The sequence below is a fragment of the Erinaceus europaeus genome, chromosome 16, assembly GCF_950295315.1.
Source record: "Erinaceus europaeus chromosome 16, mEriEur2.1, whole genome shotgun sequence".
NCBI lineage: Eukaryota > Metazoa > Chordata > Mammalia > Eulipotyphla > Erinaceidae > Erinaceus > Erinaceus europaeus.
Genome location: NC_080177.1, coordinates 73,444,500 through 73,461,303, shown reverse-complemented (window position 1 = coordinate 73,461,303; position 16,804 = coordinate 73,444,500). Strand labels below are relative to the sequence as shown.

Below are 16,804 nucleotides of genomic sequence, written 5' to 3'. Positions count from 1 at the left end.
AAAATCTTTTCATTTTAATAATAGCATTAGGATTATTACATTATTGCTTCTCATTATGAAAAGCACCATTTTTCTACTTAGTCAATTTTCTTTAGGTGCCTAATAGACATTTTATATTTATTAAAGTCAAGTTTAATTAGTTTAAATTTCAAATATTAAGCTGGTGATAAAAGTAGGGTTAGAATTAATTTTTAGTCTGTGCTTTTAATTTCTATAGATTAGCTAGTGACATTATCTACGTTTCTTCTTTTCAATAAGAAATTTGTCTTTGAGATTCTGTAGTGAATAGCTAATGATTTCTCTTATCCTAGGTGTTTATTATAAACTCATCAAACATATTTCTACTTGAACCTGCAAATGAAATAAAAAATCTCTTGGATGAGCACACAGATATGTGTAAACGTATTCTTAATATTTATCGGTTCATGGTTGTGCAAGTTTCAATGGACAAAAAGACTTGGTAAAAGAAAATTTCTCTCTTTAAAAAACTTGTGTATGTAATTTCTATAGATATAGTGTTTGTATATTGGATTTGTTGTAAAATTGTAGTGGTATCTGTCATTAAATAACTTACAATATTTATGTGATTATCATGACAATACTTCATTTGATCCCAAATATGTTTCATCAGATTTATTTTACATCAGATTTTTAGATTATCTTTTTCTTCTTTAAGATTTATTTTACAGGGTTGGGTGAGAGATTAGAGCACTGGTACCAGTGATTGAGCCATCAGCTTACAAAGTATATGCTCTGCCCACTGAGCAATCTCCTCTGTTACTTTACTGAATTTATTGTTTCTAGTAGTTTCTTACTAATACCTTTGGGATTCTTTAGGTATGTGATCATAGCATTTTAATAGTGATAGCTTGATTTCTTCCTTTCCAGTGTATATCCCTTTGATATTTCTTTCTTTCCTGACTGCGACGGCAAGGGCCTCCAGGACTATGTCAAAAAATATAATGGTCATAGTGGACATGCTTACCTAGTTCTAGATTTTAGAGGGTAAAGGCTTTCAGTTTTTCCCTGTTGAGATGATGCAGCTATAGCTGTAGGTTTACTTTATATGGGCTTTCCTATGCTGAGGAATTATCCTGTTCCCAGTTTCTGGAGGGTCATTATCATGAGAAGACCATCAATCTTGGAACTTGCCAAGCGCCTCTTCTGCACCAACACGACCATGTGCTCTTCCTCTTTCTTTCCTTCTTGTTGGTGTGGCGGACTACACTGACGGACTTTTGATTGTTGAGCCATCCTTGCTTCCTGGAGGAATCCCACTTTGTCTTGGTGAATTATTCTTCTGGTATCTTGTTAAATTCTGCTTGCCATGACTTTGTTGAGAATCTTCGCATTAATATTCATCAAGATACAGGTCTATAATTTTCTTATTTTGTTAGAGTCCTTTCCTGCTTTAGGGGTTAGTATGATATTAGTCTCATAGAATGTGTTTGATAATGGCTCCCCCTCTTAAATATTCTGCAGCAGTTTGAGGAGAATTGGTGTTCATTCTTCTTTGAAAGAATTCTTATAGAATTTATCTGTAAATCCATCTGGACCTGGATTTGAGGAGCTTTTTAGTTACTGATTTGATTCCATATTAGTGATTGGTCTGTTTAAACTACTGACTTCCTCTTGAAGTAAGCTTGGCAGGTGGTACAATTTTAGGAATTCATCCATTTCATCTAGGTTGTATAATGTATTTGCAGAGAGGTATTTGTAATATGTGATTTTTAAATATCTCCTCTTCAGTTATTTCATCTCTCATTTCTGATTGCTTTTCTTTTTTAAAAATATTTATTTACTCCCTTTTGTTGCCCTTGTTGTTTTATTGTTGTAGTTATTATTGTTACTGACGTCGTCATTGTTGGATAGGACAGACAGAAATGGAGAGAGGAGGGGAAGACAGAGGGGAAGAGAAAGACAGACACGTGCAGACCTGCTTCACTGCCTGTGAAGTGACTCCCTTGCAGGTGGGGAGCCGGGGCTCGAACTGGGATCCCCCGGTCCTTGAACTTTGCGCCACATAGGCTTAACCTATTGCGCTACCACTCGACTCCCTCTGATTGCTTTTATAAAAGATTTAGCCTCTCTCTCTCCCTCTCTCTCTGGCAAGTCTAGCCAGTGGTCTGTCTTTTTTATTTACCCTTTCAGAAAACCAGCTCTTGATTTTGTTAATCTTTTGAATTGTCTTTTTCAGATTTCTAAATATAATTCTTTTTAAAATCACCCATCGTGTTTTTGTTCATTGTTTTTCTCAATATTACACCTCATAAACATCCTTCTATATTCATTTAGCTTAAGATCCCAAAGAATGACATCAATATTTCATCCACACATGACAAAGATAAATTTTGACATTATCTAAATCCTCTTTATTTTTTTCTGAGCCCTTTTATGACTTAATATAGTTTACTTGTAAATCAATATTCTAATAAAACAAAACAGTAAAAGTATATTTGAGGGGCCAGGTGGTGACACACCTATTGAAGTATACCTGTTATGTACAAAGACCCAAGTTCAAAACCCCTGTCCCACCTGCAGGGGTTGAGCCTCATGAACAGTAAAGCAGTGCTGCAGATGTCTGTCTGTCTGTCTCTCTCTCTCTCTCTTTCGCTCTCTCTCTCTCTATACACACATGCACACACACACACACACACACACACACACACACACACACACACACTCATATATAACTTCTCTCTGTTCTATCTAAAATTAATAAATATAGTTTAAAATTTTTTAAAAAAATATTTGAAACATTAACCTCATCACATGGTTTTAGGACTGGCAAAATACTTCACGTGGGTAGTGCACTGCTTTGCCATACCTGTGACCCAGGTTCAACCTAACCCCTGCAGCATTGAAGGGAACTTTGGTACTGTGGTCTCTTTCACTCTCTATAGGGAAAAAGAAAAATCACGTGATTTTTTACCTTCAAAAATTTTAAAGGATACTAACATTTAAAGAATTAAAACATTAGGAAACATCTGTTGGAATTATTGAAAGATACCATTTTTGTAACAAATGTTAATTTTAAAGCTAATCATTAGTAAAACACGAACATGTATGGAGAAAACTTTAATCATGTTTTTACTTTAAGGGAACAGATGCTGCTTGTGTTGCTCAGAGTCACGGAGTCTGTCCTGAAGATGCCATCACAAGCTTTTCTACAGTTCCAGGGGAAAAAAAATATGACTTTGGCAGGTCGACTTGCAGGACCACTTTTTCAGGCAATTAAACAAATAAATAGATACATGGATAAGGGGTGTTTATTAAGTTAAAATAAGAGTTGCTTCTGTAAATAGGTTATTTGCCATATAAGCAGATACTCACAACCCAGTATAAGAGAGGAAATGTCAGGTCTACAAGCAGACGGATTATTATTACTTTATCTCATGTGTGGTGTACTATGTATGATTACAGAATGCTGCCAGAGAGTTTCACATGATTGCTTGGAAAGTTCACAAGTCTCAGAGAGTCTTAGGGAAAAAAAAGATGTATTTTTTTGAGTTGTTCTATAGTAAAGATTATAAGTAGTATGTAATCTGAAGTCTAAATCATGCTAGCCTATGAACTTTCTTTTTTTTAAATTTATTTATTTATTTATTTATTTATTTATACCAGAGCACTGCTCAGCTCTGGCTTATGGTGGTGTGGGGGATTGAACCTGGGACTTTGGAGCCTCAGGCATGAGAGTCTCATTGCAAAACCATTATGCTACTTACCCCTGCCGTCTATGAACTTTCTCCTCACTTCTTTATTTGAACATAACGGTAGTTTGATTATATGGAAATTATATATTCTGCTTTCCAATTTGAGGAAAAAGTGTTTCCTTTACATGTGCTATCTTTGGAAAATAGAAAACAAAATAATGTCTTAAGATGGCACATTACCTGTAACAGTGGATAACGTGATTCTTAGTGCCAAAGGTAAAGCTATTTCAGATCTAATTCTTGGCCATAATTATAGCTATTTGAATTAATTTTTTTCAGGTATATTAATTTACCTGAAATTTTATGCAGGTGGTGAATATCCTTTGAAACATGTTTATTATCTAAACTCTTGTTGAATTCATTACTCTTTTTAAAAAGTTCCCTTATTGTTAGAAATAGCATGATGAGATTTATTTATTTTTGTTGTGCCAGGGCCTTAATTTCATTGATTTAAATAATTTTTTCTTTTTATAGATAGACAGACAGGCAGACAGACAGACAGACAGACAGATGGAGGAACCATAGCTCCAGAGCTGCCTGCAGTCCCTTAGTATCCTCTAAGTGTGACTCAAATCACACACATGGCAAGACATATGTCCTACCAATGAGCTGTTTCCCTGAACCAGGAGTCATTTGTTTGTTTGTTTGCTGATTTGTTAGTTGATGAGGGAGAGAACCAGAGGATCACTCTGGCACATATGAATCAAACTTCATACACCTTGCTTGAGAACTCAGTGCCGCATCTACAAAATTTTAGACTGCTATGTGTAAGTGCTTACTTTGGAGTCTGAATGTTTAAAAAAAAAAAGAAGGAAGAGTAGTTATTACTGTTTTATGCAGTAAACAGTATTCATAGTCATCTTTAGATTTGATGGAGAAATTTTTGACTTAGTAAAGTTTGTAGAGTTAAACTTTTGAAAAACCATTTCCTGATTTTTTTTTTTTAATCAAGGGTTTGTGATTAATAGAAATTCATAAAATTTTGGTAACTTCTGTTCTGGAGATAAGACACTTATATAATTTGATCAGTTATAGCACAAATTTAATTCCTCTGTTATCTTTAAAAATAGAATTACATTTACTCCTCAGTTGACATAATTTCTCTTCATCAATTTATTTACAACTCTGGGAATTTAAAAAAATATTTAGAGTACTTAGTATAGTTAATGATTTTCATCTTTAATTTGTGAACATATGTTTTGTTTTATGTATTTACTTCAAATAACAGTATAGAGACTTAATTTTTAAACATTTATTATTTTTTAATATTAATATGTTTTATTTAACATTGAGTATAGATAAACTTTTAAGGAGATTTCTTTTTAGTTTTGGTAACTTGCATTGTGCTCAATTTTACGAGTGAAATGAATTATACATGAATTACTTTTATGAGAATTCTCAAGCAATAAAGGGACCTGTGCTATAAGTTATGTAACTTGAATTTCCTCTGTTTTTAGGTAATTTTTTATAATTGAGTATCTGAATTTGAACAAATTCCATTGCTATTTCTGATTCTGTTTATAGACTCTTATAGTTGCCTGGATCAAAGCAAATCTAAATGTGTATATCTCCCGAGAACTTTGGGATGACTTACTTTCAGTATTGTCATCATTGACCTACTGGGAAGAGTTAGCCACTGAGTGGTCACTGACTATGGAGACATTAACAAAAGTTTTGGCTAGAAACTTATATAGTTTGGATCTCAGTGACTTACCTTTGGATAAACTGAGTGAGCAGAAGCAAAAAAAACACAAAGGGAAAGGTAAGTGTTATTGCCAAATATGTTTGTATAAATATATTTTAAATAATTGGGTCTGAATATCAAACCAGAGAAAAATTGTGAGGGTAAAAGTCACATTTCTTTTTCTTTACCAGTACCTCCATTTACTCTAAAAATACAAATATTTTAGCAATAAAACATGGAGATATCTCACAATTTTCCCTAAGTCAGTAATAATTTTGATGAGAAATAAAGTGATATTTATCTAGCTAAGTTTAAATAATCCAAAATATTAAGTATTAAAGATTTATCTGTATGAGAGAGAAACAAGTCATTCCTCTTGTACTCATGATACTGAGGATCAAACTCAGAACATTGTGCCTGGCAGTCCAGTACTTTACCATCTGTGCCTCCTCCTGGGCCATTCAAAATCTTAATTTATGTTTTATTGACATAACTGGAAATTTGTAATATGTTATTCCTATTTGTCATAAGTATTTTTTGTCAGGACTTAGAGAATGATTTCCTGTTACATTATTTCAAAAGGGTTATTTGAAAAAATGTTTTATAATTCTTTTTATGAGTTTTAGCTCAAAGCAAATATTGATACAAATGACAAATACTGAAAAGGGGAAGAGGGATAGCAACAGAGAGATTAAATCATTAATATATGTTTTTACTGTCCTTGGTTCATCATTGTTTTTCTCCCAGTAATTAATTGCTAGCTAGAAAATACACCCAAACCATATTTTATACTTACTGTGCAGCATGTTTAGGATATGAACAAGCTATTTTTTTCTTAGGCTGTTTATACCCCAAGTGACTCATATTGCCAAGTTAAGTAACTTCCATCACAGGATATCACAGGATAGCCTTTTTTTTTTTTTAAACTCAGCTCCTTTTCTTTTTTTTTTTTTGCATGTCTGAATATTTCATTTCTTTTGAAAAACAAGTGCAATATCTCAGAATTAATAATTATTATGCACACAATTAATTCCTAAAGTTTACTATGATTTATTTTTAAGAAGTATTATGTTATTAAAATTCTTTGGAATATGATGTTTACATAAATTGAAGTTCTAAAAAGCCTTATAATGCACAATATGTCTTGTTGGCTTATAATTCAACAAACATAAAGTTTAGAAACTGAAGCAAGGCAGTTACATATCATTGAAGAGATTACTGACCAGGTGAAAGAAAGTACACTGATAATAAAAACCTGCCTTTCTAGGAGTTGGACATGAATTTCAGAAAGTTTCAGTTGATAAGTCATTTTCTAGAGGATGGAGTCGGGATCAGCCTGGTCAGGCCCCAATGAGACAGAGAAGTGCAACGACCACTGGCTCCCCAGGAACTGAAAAGGCAAGGAGTATTGTGCGGCAGAAAACTGTTGGTATGTCCTCCTTCGTATCATGAGACTTAATAGGCTAGTATGTCTGAGGTTTCTAGGAACAATATATAATTATAACATATAATGTAGGTAAATATACATTATGTAGTAAATATATATCTTTCTTCTGGGTCTGTTTTTGTTGCTAAATTAAAAGTGTGTACAGTAAGACCTTTTTAAATTCATATTTATGATTCCGATGATATGCTGTGTTCTCCTTTTCTGCTATTAAGATTGCCTTACATCATTTTTATACAGTTTCTTTTGCTGTCCATATCAATAATCTTTAAGTATTATTTTACAGAACTGAAGAAGTAGAACTCTGATTCCTTTGCAGAAGTAGAATGTTAACTGTTAAGTGAAAGTAATCACAAACAAGGCTAGCTAAGTTTTGGTTCTGCAATTATAAACTGAGTTTGCTTTACATATGTGCAATGAGTTGCTCATCCTCTTTACTGCAGCTAGCTGAGGTCTATTACTATGTTCCTTGCAACATTTAACAGATATGTAGGAATGTCTATAATTTTTTGCAAATAGCAATCAAAGAGCAGAGGTGCAAAAATGTATGCAGGATCACTCAACTAGCAAGCATCTTATTCTCTTACTTCTCTGAGACTTAAAATTAAATCTGAATTGCAGAGAAAGTATTCTGTGATGTAAACAAGAAAACTTTGTCCTGATTTCTTTTTTCACTAGTTAGCTTGGTTGCCATGGCCACTTTACTAACAGTCTGGGCTTTATTTACATCATCTGTACAGTAGTCTTGCTAATACCACAGAGGTCTGAAACAATATAGCCGTTGTCATTTCAGGCAATCTTAATGGCAATCAGTAAAAATAGATTCATTTTTATGAAATTTAAGGCCATTATGTAAGTGATGAGGTCCTACATGTTAAGAATTACAAATATAAAGGAAGAGGTAAAACTAGAAGGGGAGTAGGGTAATCAATGATTTTTAAAGAATTAAAGATTACAAGTTTTAGAGCCTTCAAAATAAATGCTATTTTCAAGTTGTCTTTCATCTATAAAATTACATAGAACTATATTGATTATGACAAAAAAGAAAAATAAATGATACCAGGAGAAAGGATCTCTTCCAGCCCTGTTTGGTAGTTTCTTACAAAATTAACAATATCCTTACATGAATCTAATCATCCTTGTTATTTACCCAAAATAAGGTGAAAACACAAATAACTGCACACAGTCATTTGTAGCAGTTTTTTTTTTTTTCATAATTGTCAAAACTTGGAAGCAACCAAGATGTCCTTCAAAAGGTGGATGGATTAAAAACTTGAGGTACATTTGCAAAGAGCAGTGACTAGATGGAGCCCAGGGCTTTTAGAGCAATGCAGCTGTTAGGAAGCTACAACGATGGTGTATGTATACTTGCCATTATACATTTATATCAGTATCGGCTTAGCATGTGTAAAGTGTCTCATCTTAATACAAGATGTTAAAATTTGGGGAAATTTGGAAGGATTTTGAGAAAGGGATATATTGGTCTTCTTTGTACTTATAATTCCATTTTTCTGTAAACCTGAAACTGTTAACAAATTATTGTTGTTCTTGGGAGACAGCATAATGGTTCTGCAAAAGACTGTCATGCCTGAGGCTCCAGGTTCAGTTCTCAGCAACAATAAGCCAGAGCTGAGCAATGCTGTGTTCTCTCTAGCTCTCTCTTTCTCTCTTTTTTTGCATATCTCTGTCACTAAAATAACATAAAAATAAACAAAACAATTATTGTTCTGATTTTTAAAATATGTACTTACTTAGAACAGAAAATAATTTAGACATTTGAAACTACTAAAAATTTACCTATGACAATTTTAACTTAGTTTTCTTTTTTTCTTCTCCTTCTCTTTCTCCTCCTTTTTCTTCTTTTCTTAACCTGAACACTACTCATCTTTGGCTTATGGTGATGCAGGAGATTGAACCTGGGACCTTGGAACCTCTGGCATGAGAGTCTCTTTACAGAACCACTATGGTATTTTTTTTCCATCCTTAACTGAGTTTTCAAAGTTGTTTTATTCTCCATCTCTTGAATGTATGATTTTCATTATGTGACTAGACTTTATTTGATAGTGCACCAGGATTATTATTGGGACTTGGTTCCTGTATGACTCCATTCCTGGTAGCTATTTCTTTTTCTGTCATTTTGATAGAAAATGGGAGACAGAAATGGAGAGAGGTACAGAGAAAAGAGGAAATACCTGTTGTGCTTTTTCACTGCTCATGGAGGTGGGCACCAGAAGCTTGAGTGTGGATTCTTGTGCATGGCTGTATGTGCATTCCATCTGGATGAACCACTACTATACTACTAAATATTTGACAATATTTCTTACATTCATTTACCGTTTCTTTTGTGTAGTATACCTGATAACAAACCTGATTCTTTTGTTAAATCACTCCTTCCATGACTGGGAATCATACCATAGAGTATTAGGATATATGACTTTTTAAGAATAATATAACTTAAACAGTTTTATTATACTAGTGGAATAAACTGGTATCCTAATAACTGATGAAATACTAAGATAGTTTATGGTGAAATGTTTGAAGTAGTAATTTCCTTTTTTTCTTTTTTGTTAATATTTTATTTAATGAGAAATATGAGAAATCAGAACACTCAACAGCTCTGGCTTATGGTGGTGCTGGGATTGAACCTGGGACCTAAAAGCCTTAGACATGAAAGGTGTTTGTATGCTGTCTCCCCAGCCCAATTTTCTCCCTTCCTTCCTCCCTCCCTCCCTCCCTCCCTCCCTTCCTTCCTCCCTCCCTCCCTCCCTCTCTCCCTCCTTTCCTTTCTTTCTTTCTTTTTTTTTCCATAGTATTTATTTATTGGATGAAGAGACAAAGAGAAACTGATAGGGAAGGGGAGAGAGAGAAAGAGAGACACCTGCACTTTATTACGCTTTCTTCCTGCAGGTGTGGAGCAGGCACTTGAACCCACATCCCTACACTCTACCAGATGCACCACTGCCTGTCCTCTTAAAGTAGTGATTTTCTTATAAGATATTTAAAGACCTGTCTATGCCGTCAGGTTCTTGGACACGCACAACTTTGCCGTGCCTGGTCTGGTTTGGAGAGAGGTAGTGGTGGGGAAAACACCCAGGTTCAAGCCCCTGCTCTTTATCTGCAAGTAGGATGCTTCATGAATGCTGAAGCGGGTCTGCAGTTGTCTGTCTACCTTTCTCCCTCCATCTCCCTTCTGCTCTCAACTTTTCTTTGTCCCATCAAACAAAATAGAGAGGAAAAATAAAGGTGGGGGAATGGCTGCCAGAGCAGTGGATTCAAGGTGCAGGCACTGAGCCCCAGCAATAGCCCTAGGGGGGGAGGGGAGGGGGGCAAGAGGGAGGTGGAGAGGGGGGAGAGAGGGAGATGGAGAGGGAGAGGGAGGGAGAGAGGATTTATAACATTGCTTAGCAACTGTGGAGCTTTCCCTGATGCTGCCTTGGTTCTCCCATGGGACTGTAACTAACCTGGGGCTTCAGACTTGGTAAGGTGCATACACTACCTGGGTAAGCCATGTCTCTGACTTCAAAGATTTATTTATTTTGTCTCCAGAGTTATTGCCAGGGCTCGGTGCCTGCACCAGGAATCCACTGCTCCTGGAGGCCATTTTTTCCCCTTTTGTTGCCCTTGTTGTTCTGTCATTGTTGTGGTTATTATTATTGTTGTCACTGTTGCCGTCATTGGATAGGACAGAGAGAAATGGAGAGAAATGGGGAAGACAGAGAGGGGGAGAGAAAGAGAGAAACCTGCAGACCTGCTCCATCGCCTGTGAAGCGACTCCCCTGCGGGTGGGGAGCCTGGAGCTCCAACCTGGATCCCCACGCCGGTCCTTGCGCTTCGTGCCATGTGCGCTTAACCCGCTGCACCACTGCCGACTCCCCAAAGATTTATTTGTATGGGTTGCATCCTAGAGTTATCAAATAGGGAAACACTGATAATTTTTTGATCACTTTATTGTGGAGATATTATTTGCAAGACTTTGATTGTCACAATGTACAGTTTCCTGTCTCCCCATGATCGGTGTCAGCACCCATACCCTCCACTGCTGGACATCTGCCAAGAGGATTTATCATTTATTTGTCTTAAGATTTTCCTTAGTTCAGTACAGTATTGCATCAAAATAAGATTTTTAAAGATGTTTCTGCAAATGGACAGAACTACACATATAAGTTGAATCTTGCTTAGTTATAGTTAGGGAGAGTTATGCATGTAACACTTTGGAAATTAAAAACATCCAGAGTTACAGTCCTGTTTATTTGTATGTTGTGTACTTTTAATGCACTTTACAGTTTGTCACATTTGTCCTCATCCCCCCCCCAAGATTATTTATTGATTAGCCACAGAAAGAGAGTGAGGACTAGAACATTACTCTGGCATGTGAGATGCCAAGGATCAAACTCAGGACCTTACTCTGCCACTCTGGTGCTGTCACCACTGTGCAGCCTCCCACTCTACAAAGAGCTGCAGCAGGGATTCGAAATGGGCTGTCTTATGCTATGTTGGAACACTGGAGTGAAAGCCATATATATGGGATTGAAAAACTATTTGATGACTTGATGGATTAATGCAGAGTGCATCTATTTTTCTACTCATTTTTTGAGAGTTGAAAGTAGGAACTCTTCAAAATTAACATGCGTATAATTTAGAAAGTTCGTTTTTGACTTTTTGATATTGTATTTTCCTTTCACTAATGTAAAACGTATCACAGAGTTAAGAAAATGTGTCTGTGTTTGTGGCACAGTAAATTCTATGACAACAGAAATGTTGTTCTTTACAGAAATTGTCTAGCCTAAGACTTACATTAGTCAGGCCTCCCAAATCCCCCCAAATTGTAGTGGTTTTCTGTAGTCAGATTTGTGTAGCTATGAGGGGTTGTTTTATAATTGTTTCAGCTTGTTAAAGTATAGTAATATTTATGCCATTATGTGTATCTCAAAAAATGACTTGAAAGATTATAAGAGCTTGAACTTTCAATTTTTCATAGTTTCACTATGAGTATGATAATTCAGGTGTCCTTGAGAACTGCGGTACGGTAAACAACTGGAGGGTTTTATTTTTGAAGAATCTACTCTGAACCACAGCAGAAAGTTATGCTATTATGCATGTGAAATTTTCCAGTGAAATGCCCTAACTCTTCCTCTAACTTGGTATTGGGGAAGAAGGAACAGAAGAATTATTTTTCCCAAGGGATACCTAGCCTAAGGAAAAGATAGAGCCTTTTAGCTAATTATGAGTTAGAAAAACTTCATAGATGAGATGACATTTTTGAGGAAATGCAGTTTTACAAAACTCTGTCTCTAGGACCCAGTTTTACATTTCCCCACGATGTATGCTAATATGCCTCTCCTTCTATCATAGTGCTGCTTTTCCTCCTGGGTTTGGACCTAGGACAAACAAGTGACATAGCACTGAGGGGTGCTCTTATTCTGTGGTTTCTCTCTTTCTGTCTCTCATCTGTCTGGAATAGATGATGAGGGAGCAGTGAAATCACATGTGTGAGGCCCAGGCTCCACCAAAATAATCACTCAAACTTAATATAGATAGGAGAATAGATCTGATTAAGCATTCTTCTACCATGAACAAACAAAAATTATGAGATTCAGTACTTTAGATTATGAATTACAAAAGATTTCTTTAAAAAAAAGGGTACGACAGTTGGGGAGATGACTCGTCCAGTCTCCTGCACACTTCACCATGTTCCAGGACTCCACCTTGAGCCCCTTGCACCACAGGGGCACCGTACAGACAGAAAGCTTCACAAGCTGTGCTGTGTGTCTCTCCTCCCTATTTCTGTGTCTTCCTTCATCCTCCAGTTGAAAAGAACAAGTGCTGGGAGCAGTGGAATCATGCAGACATGAAGACCCAGTGAAGCTCTGGTGGCCGGGGGGGGGGGGGGGGGGGGGAATATCTATGGGTCCATACTTCCAGAGAGTTAAAGAATAGGAAAGCTATCAGGGGAGGGGAGGGGTTCGGAGCTCTGGTGGTGGGAATTGTACCTCTCTTATCCTATGGTCTTGTCAGTGTTTCTATTTTATAAATAAATTAATTAATTAAAAAAAGCTATGAGTGACTTTGAGACTTTCTTAGGGAAGAGTATAAAAGTAAGAATGAGTTGTTTTTGGAAATTGGCTTCATGAAGAATAGCTCAGAATTGCCTAGAGAGAGTTCCAACTATGTTTCCAAACTGTCTCTGAACTAATAATGAGGGTCCCCCCACACACACACACTTTCCCATTCAATGAACTTTTCAACTTTGGTTTTGATAGCATAGTGCTAATTAAAGTATTTGTTGCTTTTTAAATGCTGTATCTTTGTAACCACTAATGAAAAGGAAAAAAAAAGCATTCTGCTTTACACCAAAAATTTACATTCAAAATGTCATGTGTTCTCTGATTTTTTTTCTACAGCTTGCCAGTGTTTGCCGTGCTGAAATGTTTTAATTTAAAATTTCCTTCCTTTATATCTTTGTTTTCTCTGTTGCTGCTTTTTCTGTGACACAAGCCTTTCATTAGAGTCACTCTTCTTTTTTCCCTCCCCACTTCTTTCTTTTCCTTTTTTAAAGCCATGAGAAGCCGATCCATTGGTGAATGTGCTCTGCCATCGGCCTATATTCGCAGTGCTAAAAGTGCTCCTGTTCTGATCCATACTTCCAAACCCTTCTTGCCTGATATTGTTCTCACTCCCCTTTCTGATGAGCTTTCAGGTAGTGCCACCTCTGCTAATTTCTGCACCACCTTTTTCACTTTTTTAATCTTTTGCTTTCCAATTTTGCTTAATCAAATAAACTCTTCAAAGTTAATTTCTTTGGGGGAGGTGTTGGGAAATTGGGAAAGTAGCTGAGAAATCAACATTTTGAGTTATTTGAACTCTAATGCTATCCTCGCAGATCATTCTGGAAGTGTTAAGTTTAGTGCTGTGCCAATGTCTAGTATGACAGCTGTAAATACCAACTTTCTGCTTGTATTTGTTTTATAATTGTGGCAGCTTGTTCAAGTATAGTCATACTTATGCCATTATGTAGCTCTCAAAAGATGACTTGAAAGATTATAAGAACTCAAACTTTTACTTTCCCATTGTTTCACTATCAGTCTGGCAAATTTTGAATTCTCCATCTTCTTAGTAAAGGAACTAAGCAAAGGGGAGTCAGTAAATAATCAAAACACAATCTAAAAGTTGCTTTGGAATCTTTGCATTAGATTACAGACAGTATAGAGAGTTCTAAGAATGCATTGTTATTTATTTAATAATAATAATAAAAACAAAAACCTGTGGAACTCCAGTTTGTAAGACACCTCAAAATTTCCTCAGCTTTCTGTCTTCCTCTGGTCTCTGACCTCCCAGTGCTGGCTAGGCTTCTGTATATAAGGTCTATATACAGAATATACAGTGCAATCCAAAGTACATATGACCTAGGCTTAATGTAGTAAGTTTTGAGACTTGTACATCCTCTATAAAAATGATCCTGCCACAGGCCTTTAGTGGTGGGGACGATGTTAATATACCAAAAAAAAAAAAAAAAAAAAAGACCCCCACACAAAATAAATAGGGAATGCTGCCATCACCCAACTGCATTTTGATTATCATCATAGATTAATTTTTTTTAATTTATGAATAAAATCATAGTTTGTCTTGTCTTTCAGACAGAAGCAAACTTATGTTGACTGTAGTGGTCCTGGTTCTAAACTATTATTACCACACTGAACTTTTATTTTCCTGTTACTTTTCCTAGGAGTGGGTAACTGACATTGCCACTTCAGAATAAGATGATTGATTTTTTTTTTCAGACAAATTACCCCCTACGTTTTAGTTCTCAATGGGCAGTATGCTTGTGAATGAGAGAATATAGCACACTTTTTTTTGGTTTTATGTGAGCCAGAGCCTCCCATATATGTGATTTCATCGTTTGTAGGCTACTTTTTTTTTTTTTTTTTTCCCTCCAGGGATATTGCCGGGGCTCTGTGCCTGCAACATGAATCCACTGCTCCTGGAGGCCATTTTTCCCCCTTTTGTTGCCCTTGTTGTTGTAGCCTTGTTGTGGTTATTATTGTTATTATTGATGTCATTCGTTGTTGGATAGACAGAGAAATGGAGAGAGGTGGGGAAGACAGAGGGGGAGAGAAAGACAGACACCTGTAAACCTGCTTCACCCCCTGTGAAGCGACTCCCCTGCAGGTGAACGGGGATCCCCACGCCGGTCCTTGCACTTGCACTTTGCGCCACGTGTGCTTAGCCCGCTGTGCTACCACCTGACCCCCGTTTGTAGGCTACTTTTTTCATTCAGACAAAGCAGTAGTGATGGAGATAATTTTTCATTAGTAATTTTAGAGGTGAAATTCCTTCTAGCATCCCTAGTCCTAACTAAAATCATAGATTCTCCCAAGCCAAAGGGGCGCATGGTATATACTTGAGAATTACAGATGCATTTGTTTCTGATATTTTTTGAAATATCCATGAAGAAACTTTGTTTTTCTCAAAATGTGCAGATATAACACTTAGTTACTGAATGTCATATATTTGTGTTTTATGGTTGAGGATATTTTGACTGGGAAGTAGTAACTTTAGAATATTCTTTTTCAGGGTGGGGATATAGCACAATGGTTATGCAAAGAGACTTTCATGCCTGAGGCTCTCAAGTCCCAGGTTCAATCCCCCACACCGCCATAAGCCAGAGTTGAGCAGTGCTCTGGTAAAAAAAAAAAAAAAAAGAATATTCTTTTTTTTTTTTTAAATTTATTCATGAGAAAGAACCAGACATCACTCTGGTGCATGTGCTGCTGGGAATTGAACTTAGGACCTCACACTTGAGAGTCCAGTGCCTTATTCACTGCACCACCTCCTGAACCACAAATATTCTTTTTCTTTCTTTTAAATATTTTGTTCATTTTAATGAAAGAGATATAGATGGAATGATGCAAAGAAAGAGAGAGACTGACTGCTCAGCTCTGGTTTATGGTGGTACTGGGGATTGACCTTTGACTTCAGACCCTCAGACATGAAGGCCACTTGCCTAACTATTATGCTGTCTCCCCAGCCCTAGATTATTAGTTTTGATTTTTTTTGAGAAATGCTTAATCTTTTTGAATCCATAATATAGTTAATTAGAAATTATGAACTTTTGGGTTGGGGAGGGGACAGCATAATGTTTCTGCAAAAGACTCATGCCTGAGGCTCTGCGGTCCCCTGCTCACTCCTTAGTACCACCATAAGCCAGAGCTGAGCAGTGTTCTGGTTTCTCTCTCTCTCTCTCCCTCTTATTATAATAAAAAATATAAAAAATAGTGAACTCCTGATTTTTATAATGAAACTGGTGGCTGACTTTTTAATATTATTCATGACAATAGTAAATTAGAAAATTTGACATCAAATTGAAGCTTAGTTGATAAGTATTATCAAATAGGTATTTGATAATAGCAGAATGTATTTTACCCATAGACTTAGGTTACAGGAATATTGTAAACTGTTGATGAAAAAAACATTAGAGAATATACAAAGTACTTTATAAAATTTGCCTGACAACTGCCAGATGGTTTCTGTCATATCTGGAATATAGAGGATTGAAACACATAAACTTTCCACACTGCAAACTGCCTCTAAGACTTTGTGAGAACAGTGTGGAGGTGGGAGAAGGCATCCAACTCTGGTGGCGAGCGGTATGGAACTATACCCCTGTAAATTTATAATTTTGTAAAACCACTACCAAGGTTTAATAAAAACTAAACATAAACCCCAAATTTCTTTTGTTTAAAACTTTATTGTTGACAAATATGCCCATTAAAGAACAAAGTATTTTATGATCATTTAAAAATATTTATTTTATTTATATTTGGATAGAGACAGAAATTGAAAGGGGAGAGACAGAGAGGAAGAGACACCCACAGCTCTGTTTCACTGCTTATGAAGCTTCCCACACTGCAAGTGGGACCTAGGGGCTTGAACCCAGTTCCTCGCATACTGTAATATGTGCTCTTA

General features: G+C 36.2%; 1 protein-coding gene across 11 annotated transcripts in view; it reads left to right on the top strand.

Annotated features, from left to right (window-relative positions):
* The window catches only part of RALGAPA1 (Ral GTPase activating protein catalytic subunit alpha 1), a 185,924-nt gene that overhangs the window by 48,266 nt on the left and 120,854 nt on the right, over positions 1-16,804 (top strand). For 6 of the 11 annotated variants that reach the window (XM_060175431.1, XM_060175428.1, XM_016191349.2 and 3 more), the window contains exons 13-17: positions 312-460; positions 3,101-3,230; positions 5,238-5,475; positions 6,665-6,826; positions 13,398-13,538. In XM_060175431.1, coding sequence (XP_060031414.1) covers positions 312-460; positions 3,101-3,230; positions 5,238-5,475; positions 6,665-6,826; positions 13,398-13,538 — 820 coding nt within the window. The remainder of the gene's footprint in view (positions 1-311; positions 461-3,100; positions 3,231-5,237; positions 5,476-6,664; positions 6,827-13,397; positions 13,539-16,804) is intronic. The other 5 variants (XM_060175429.1, XM_007530242.2, XM_060175434.1 and 2 more) reach the window with 1 other exon arrangement.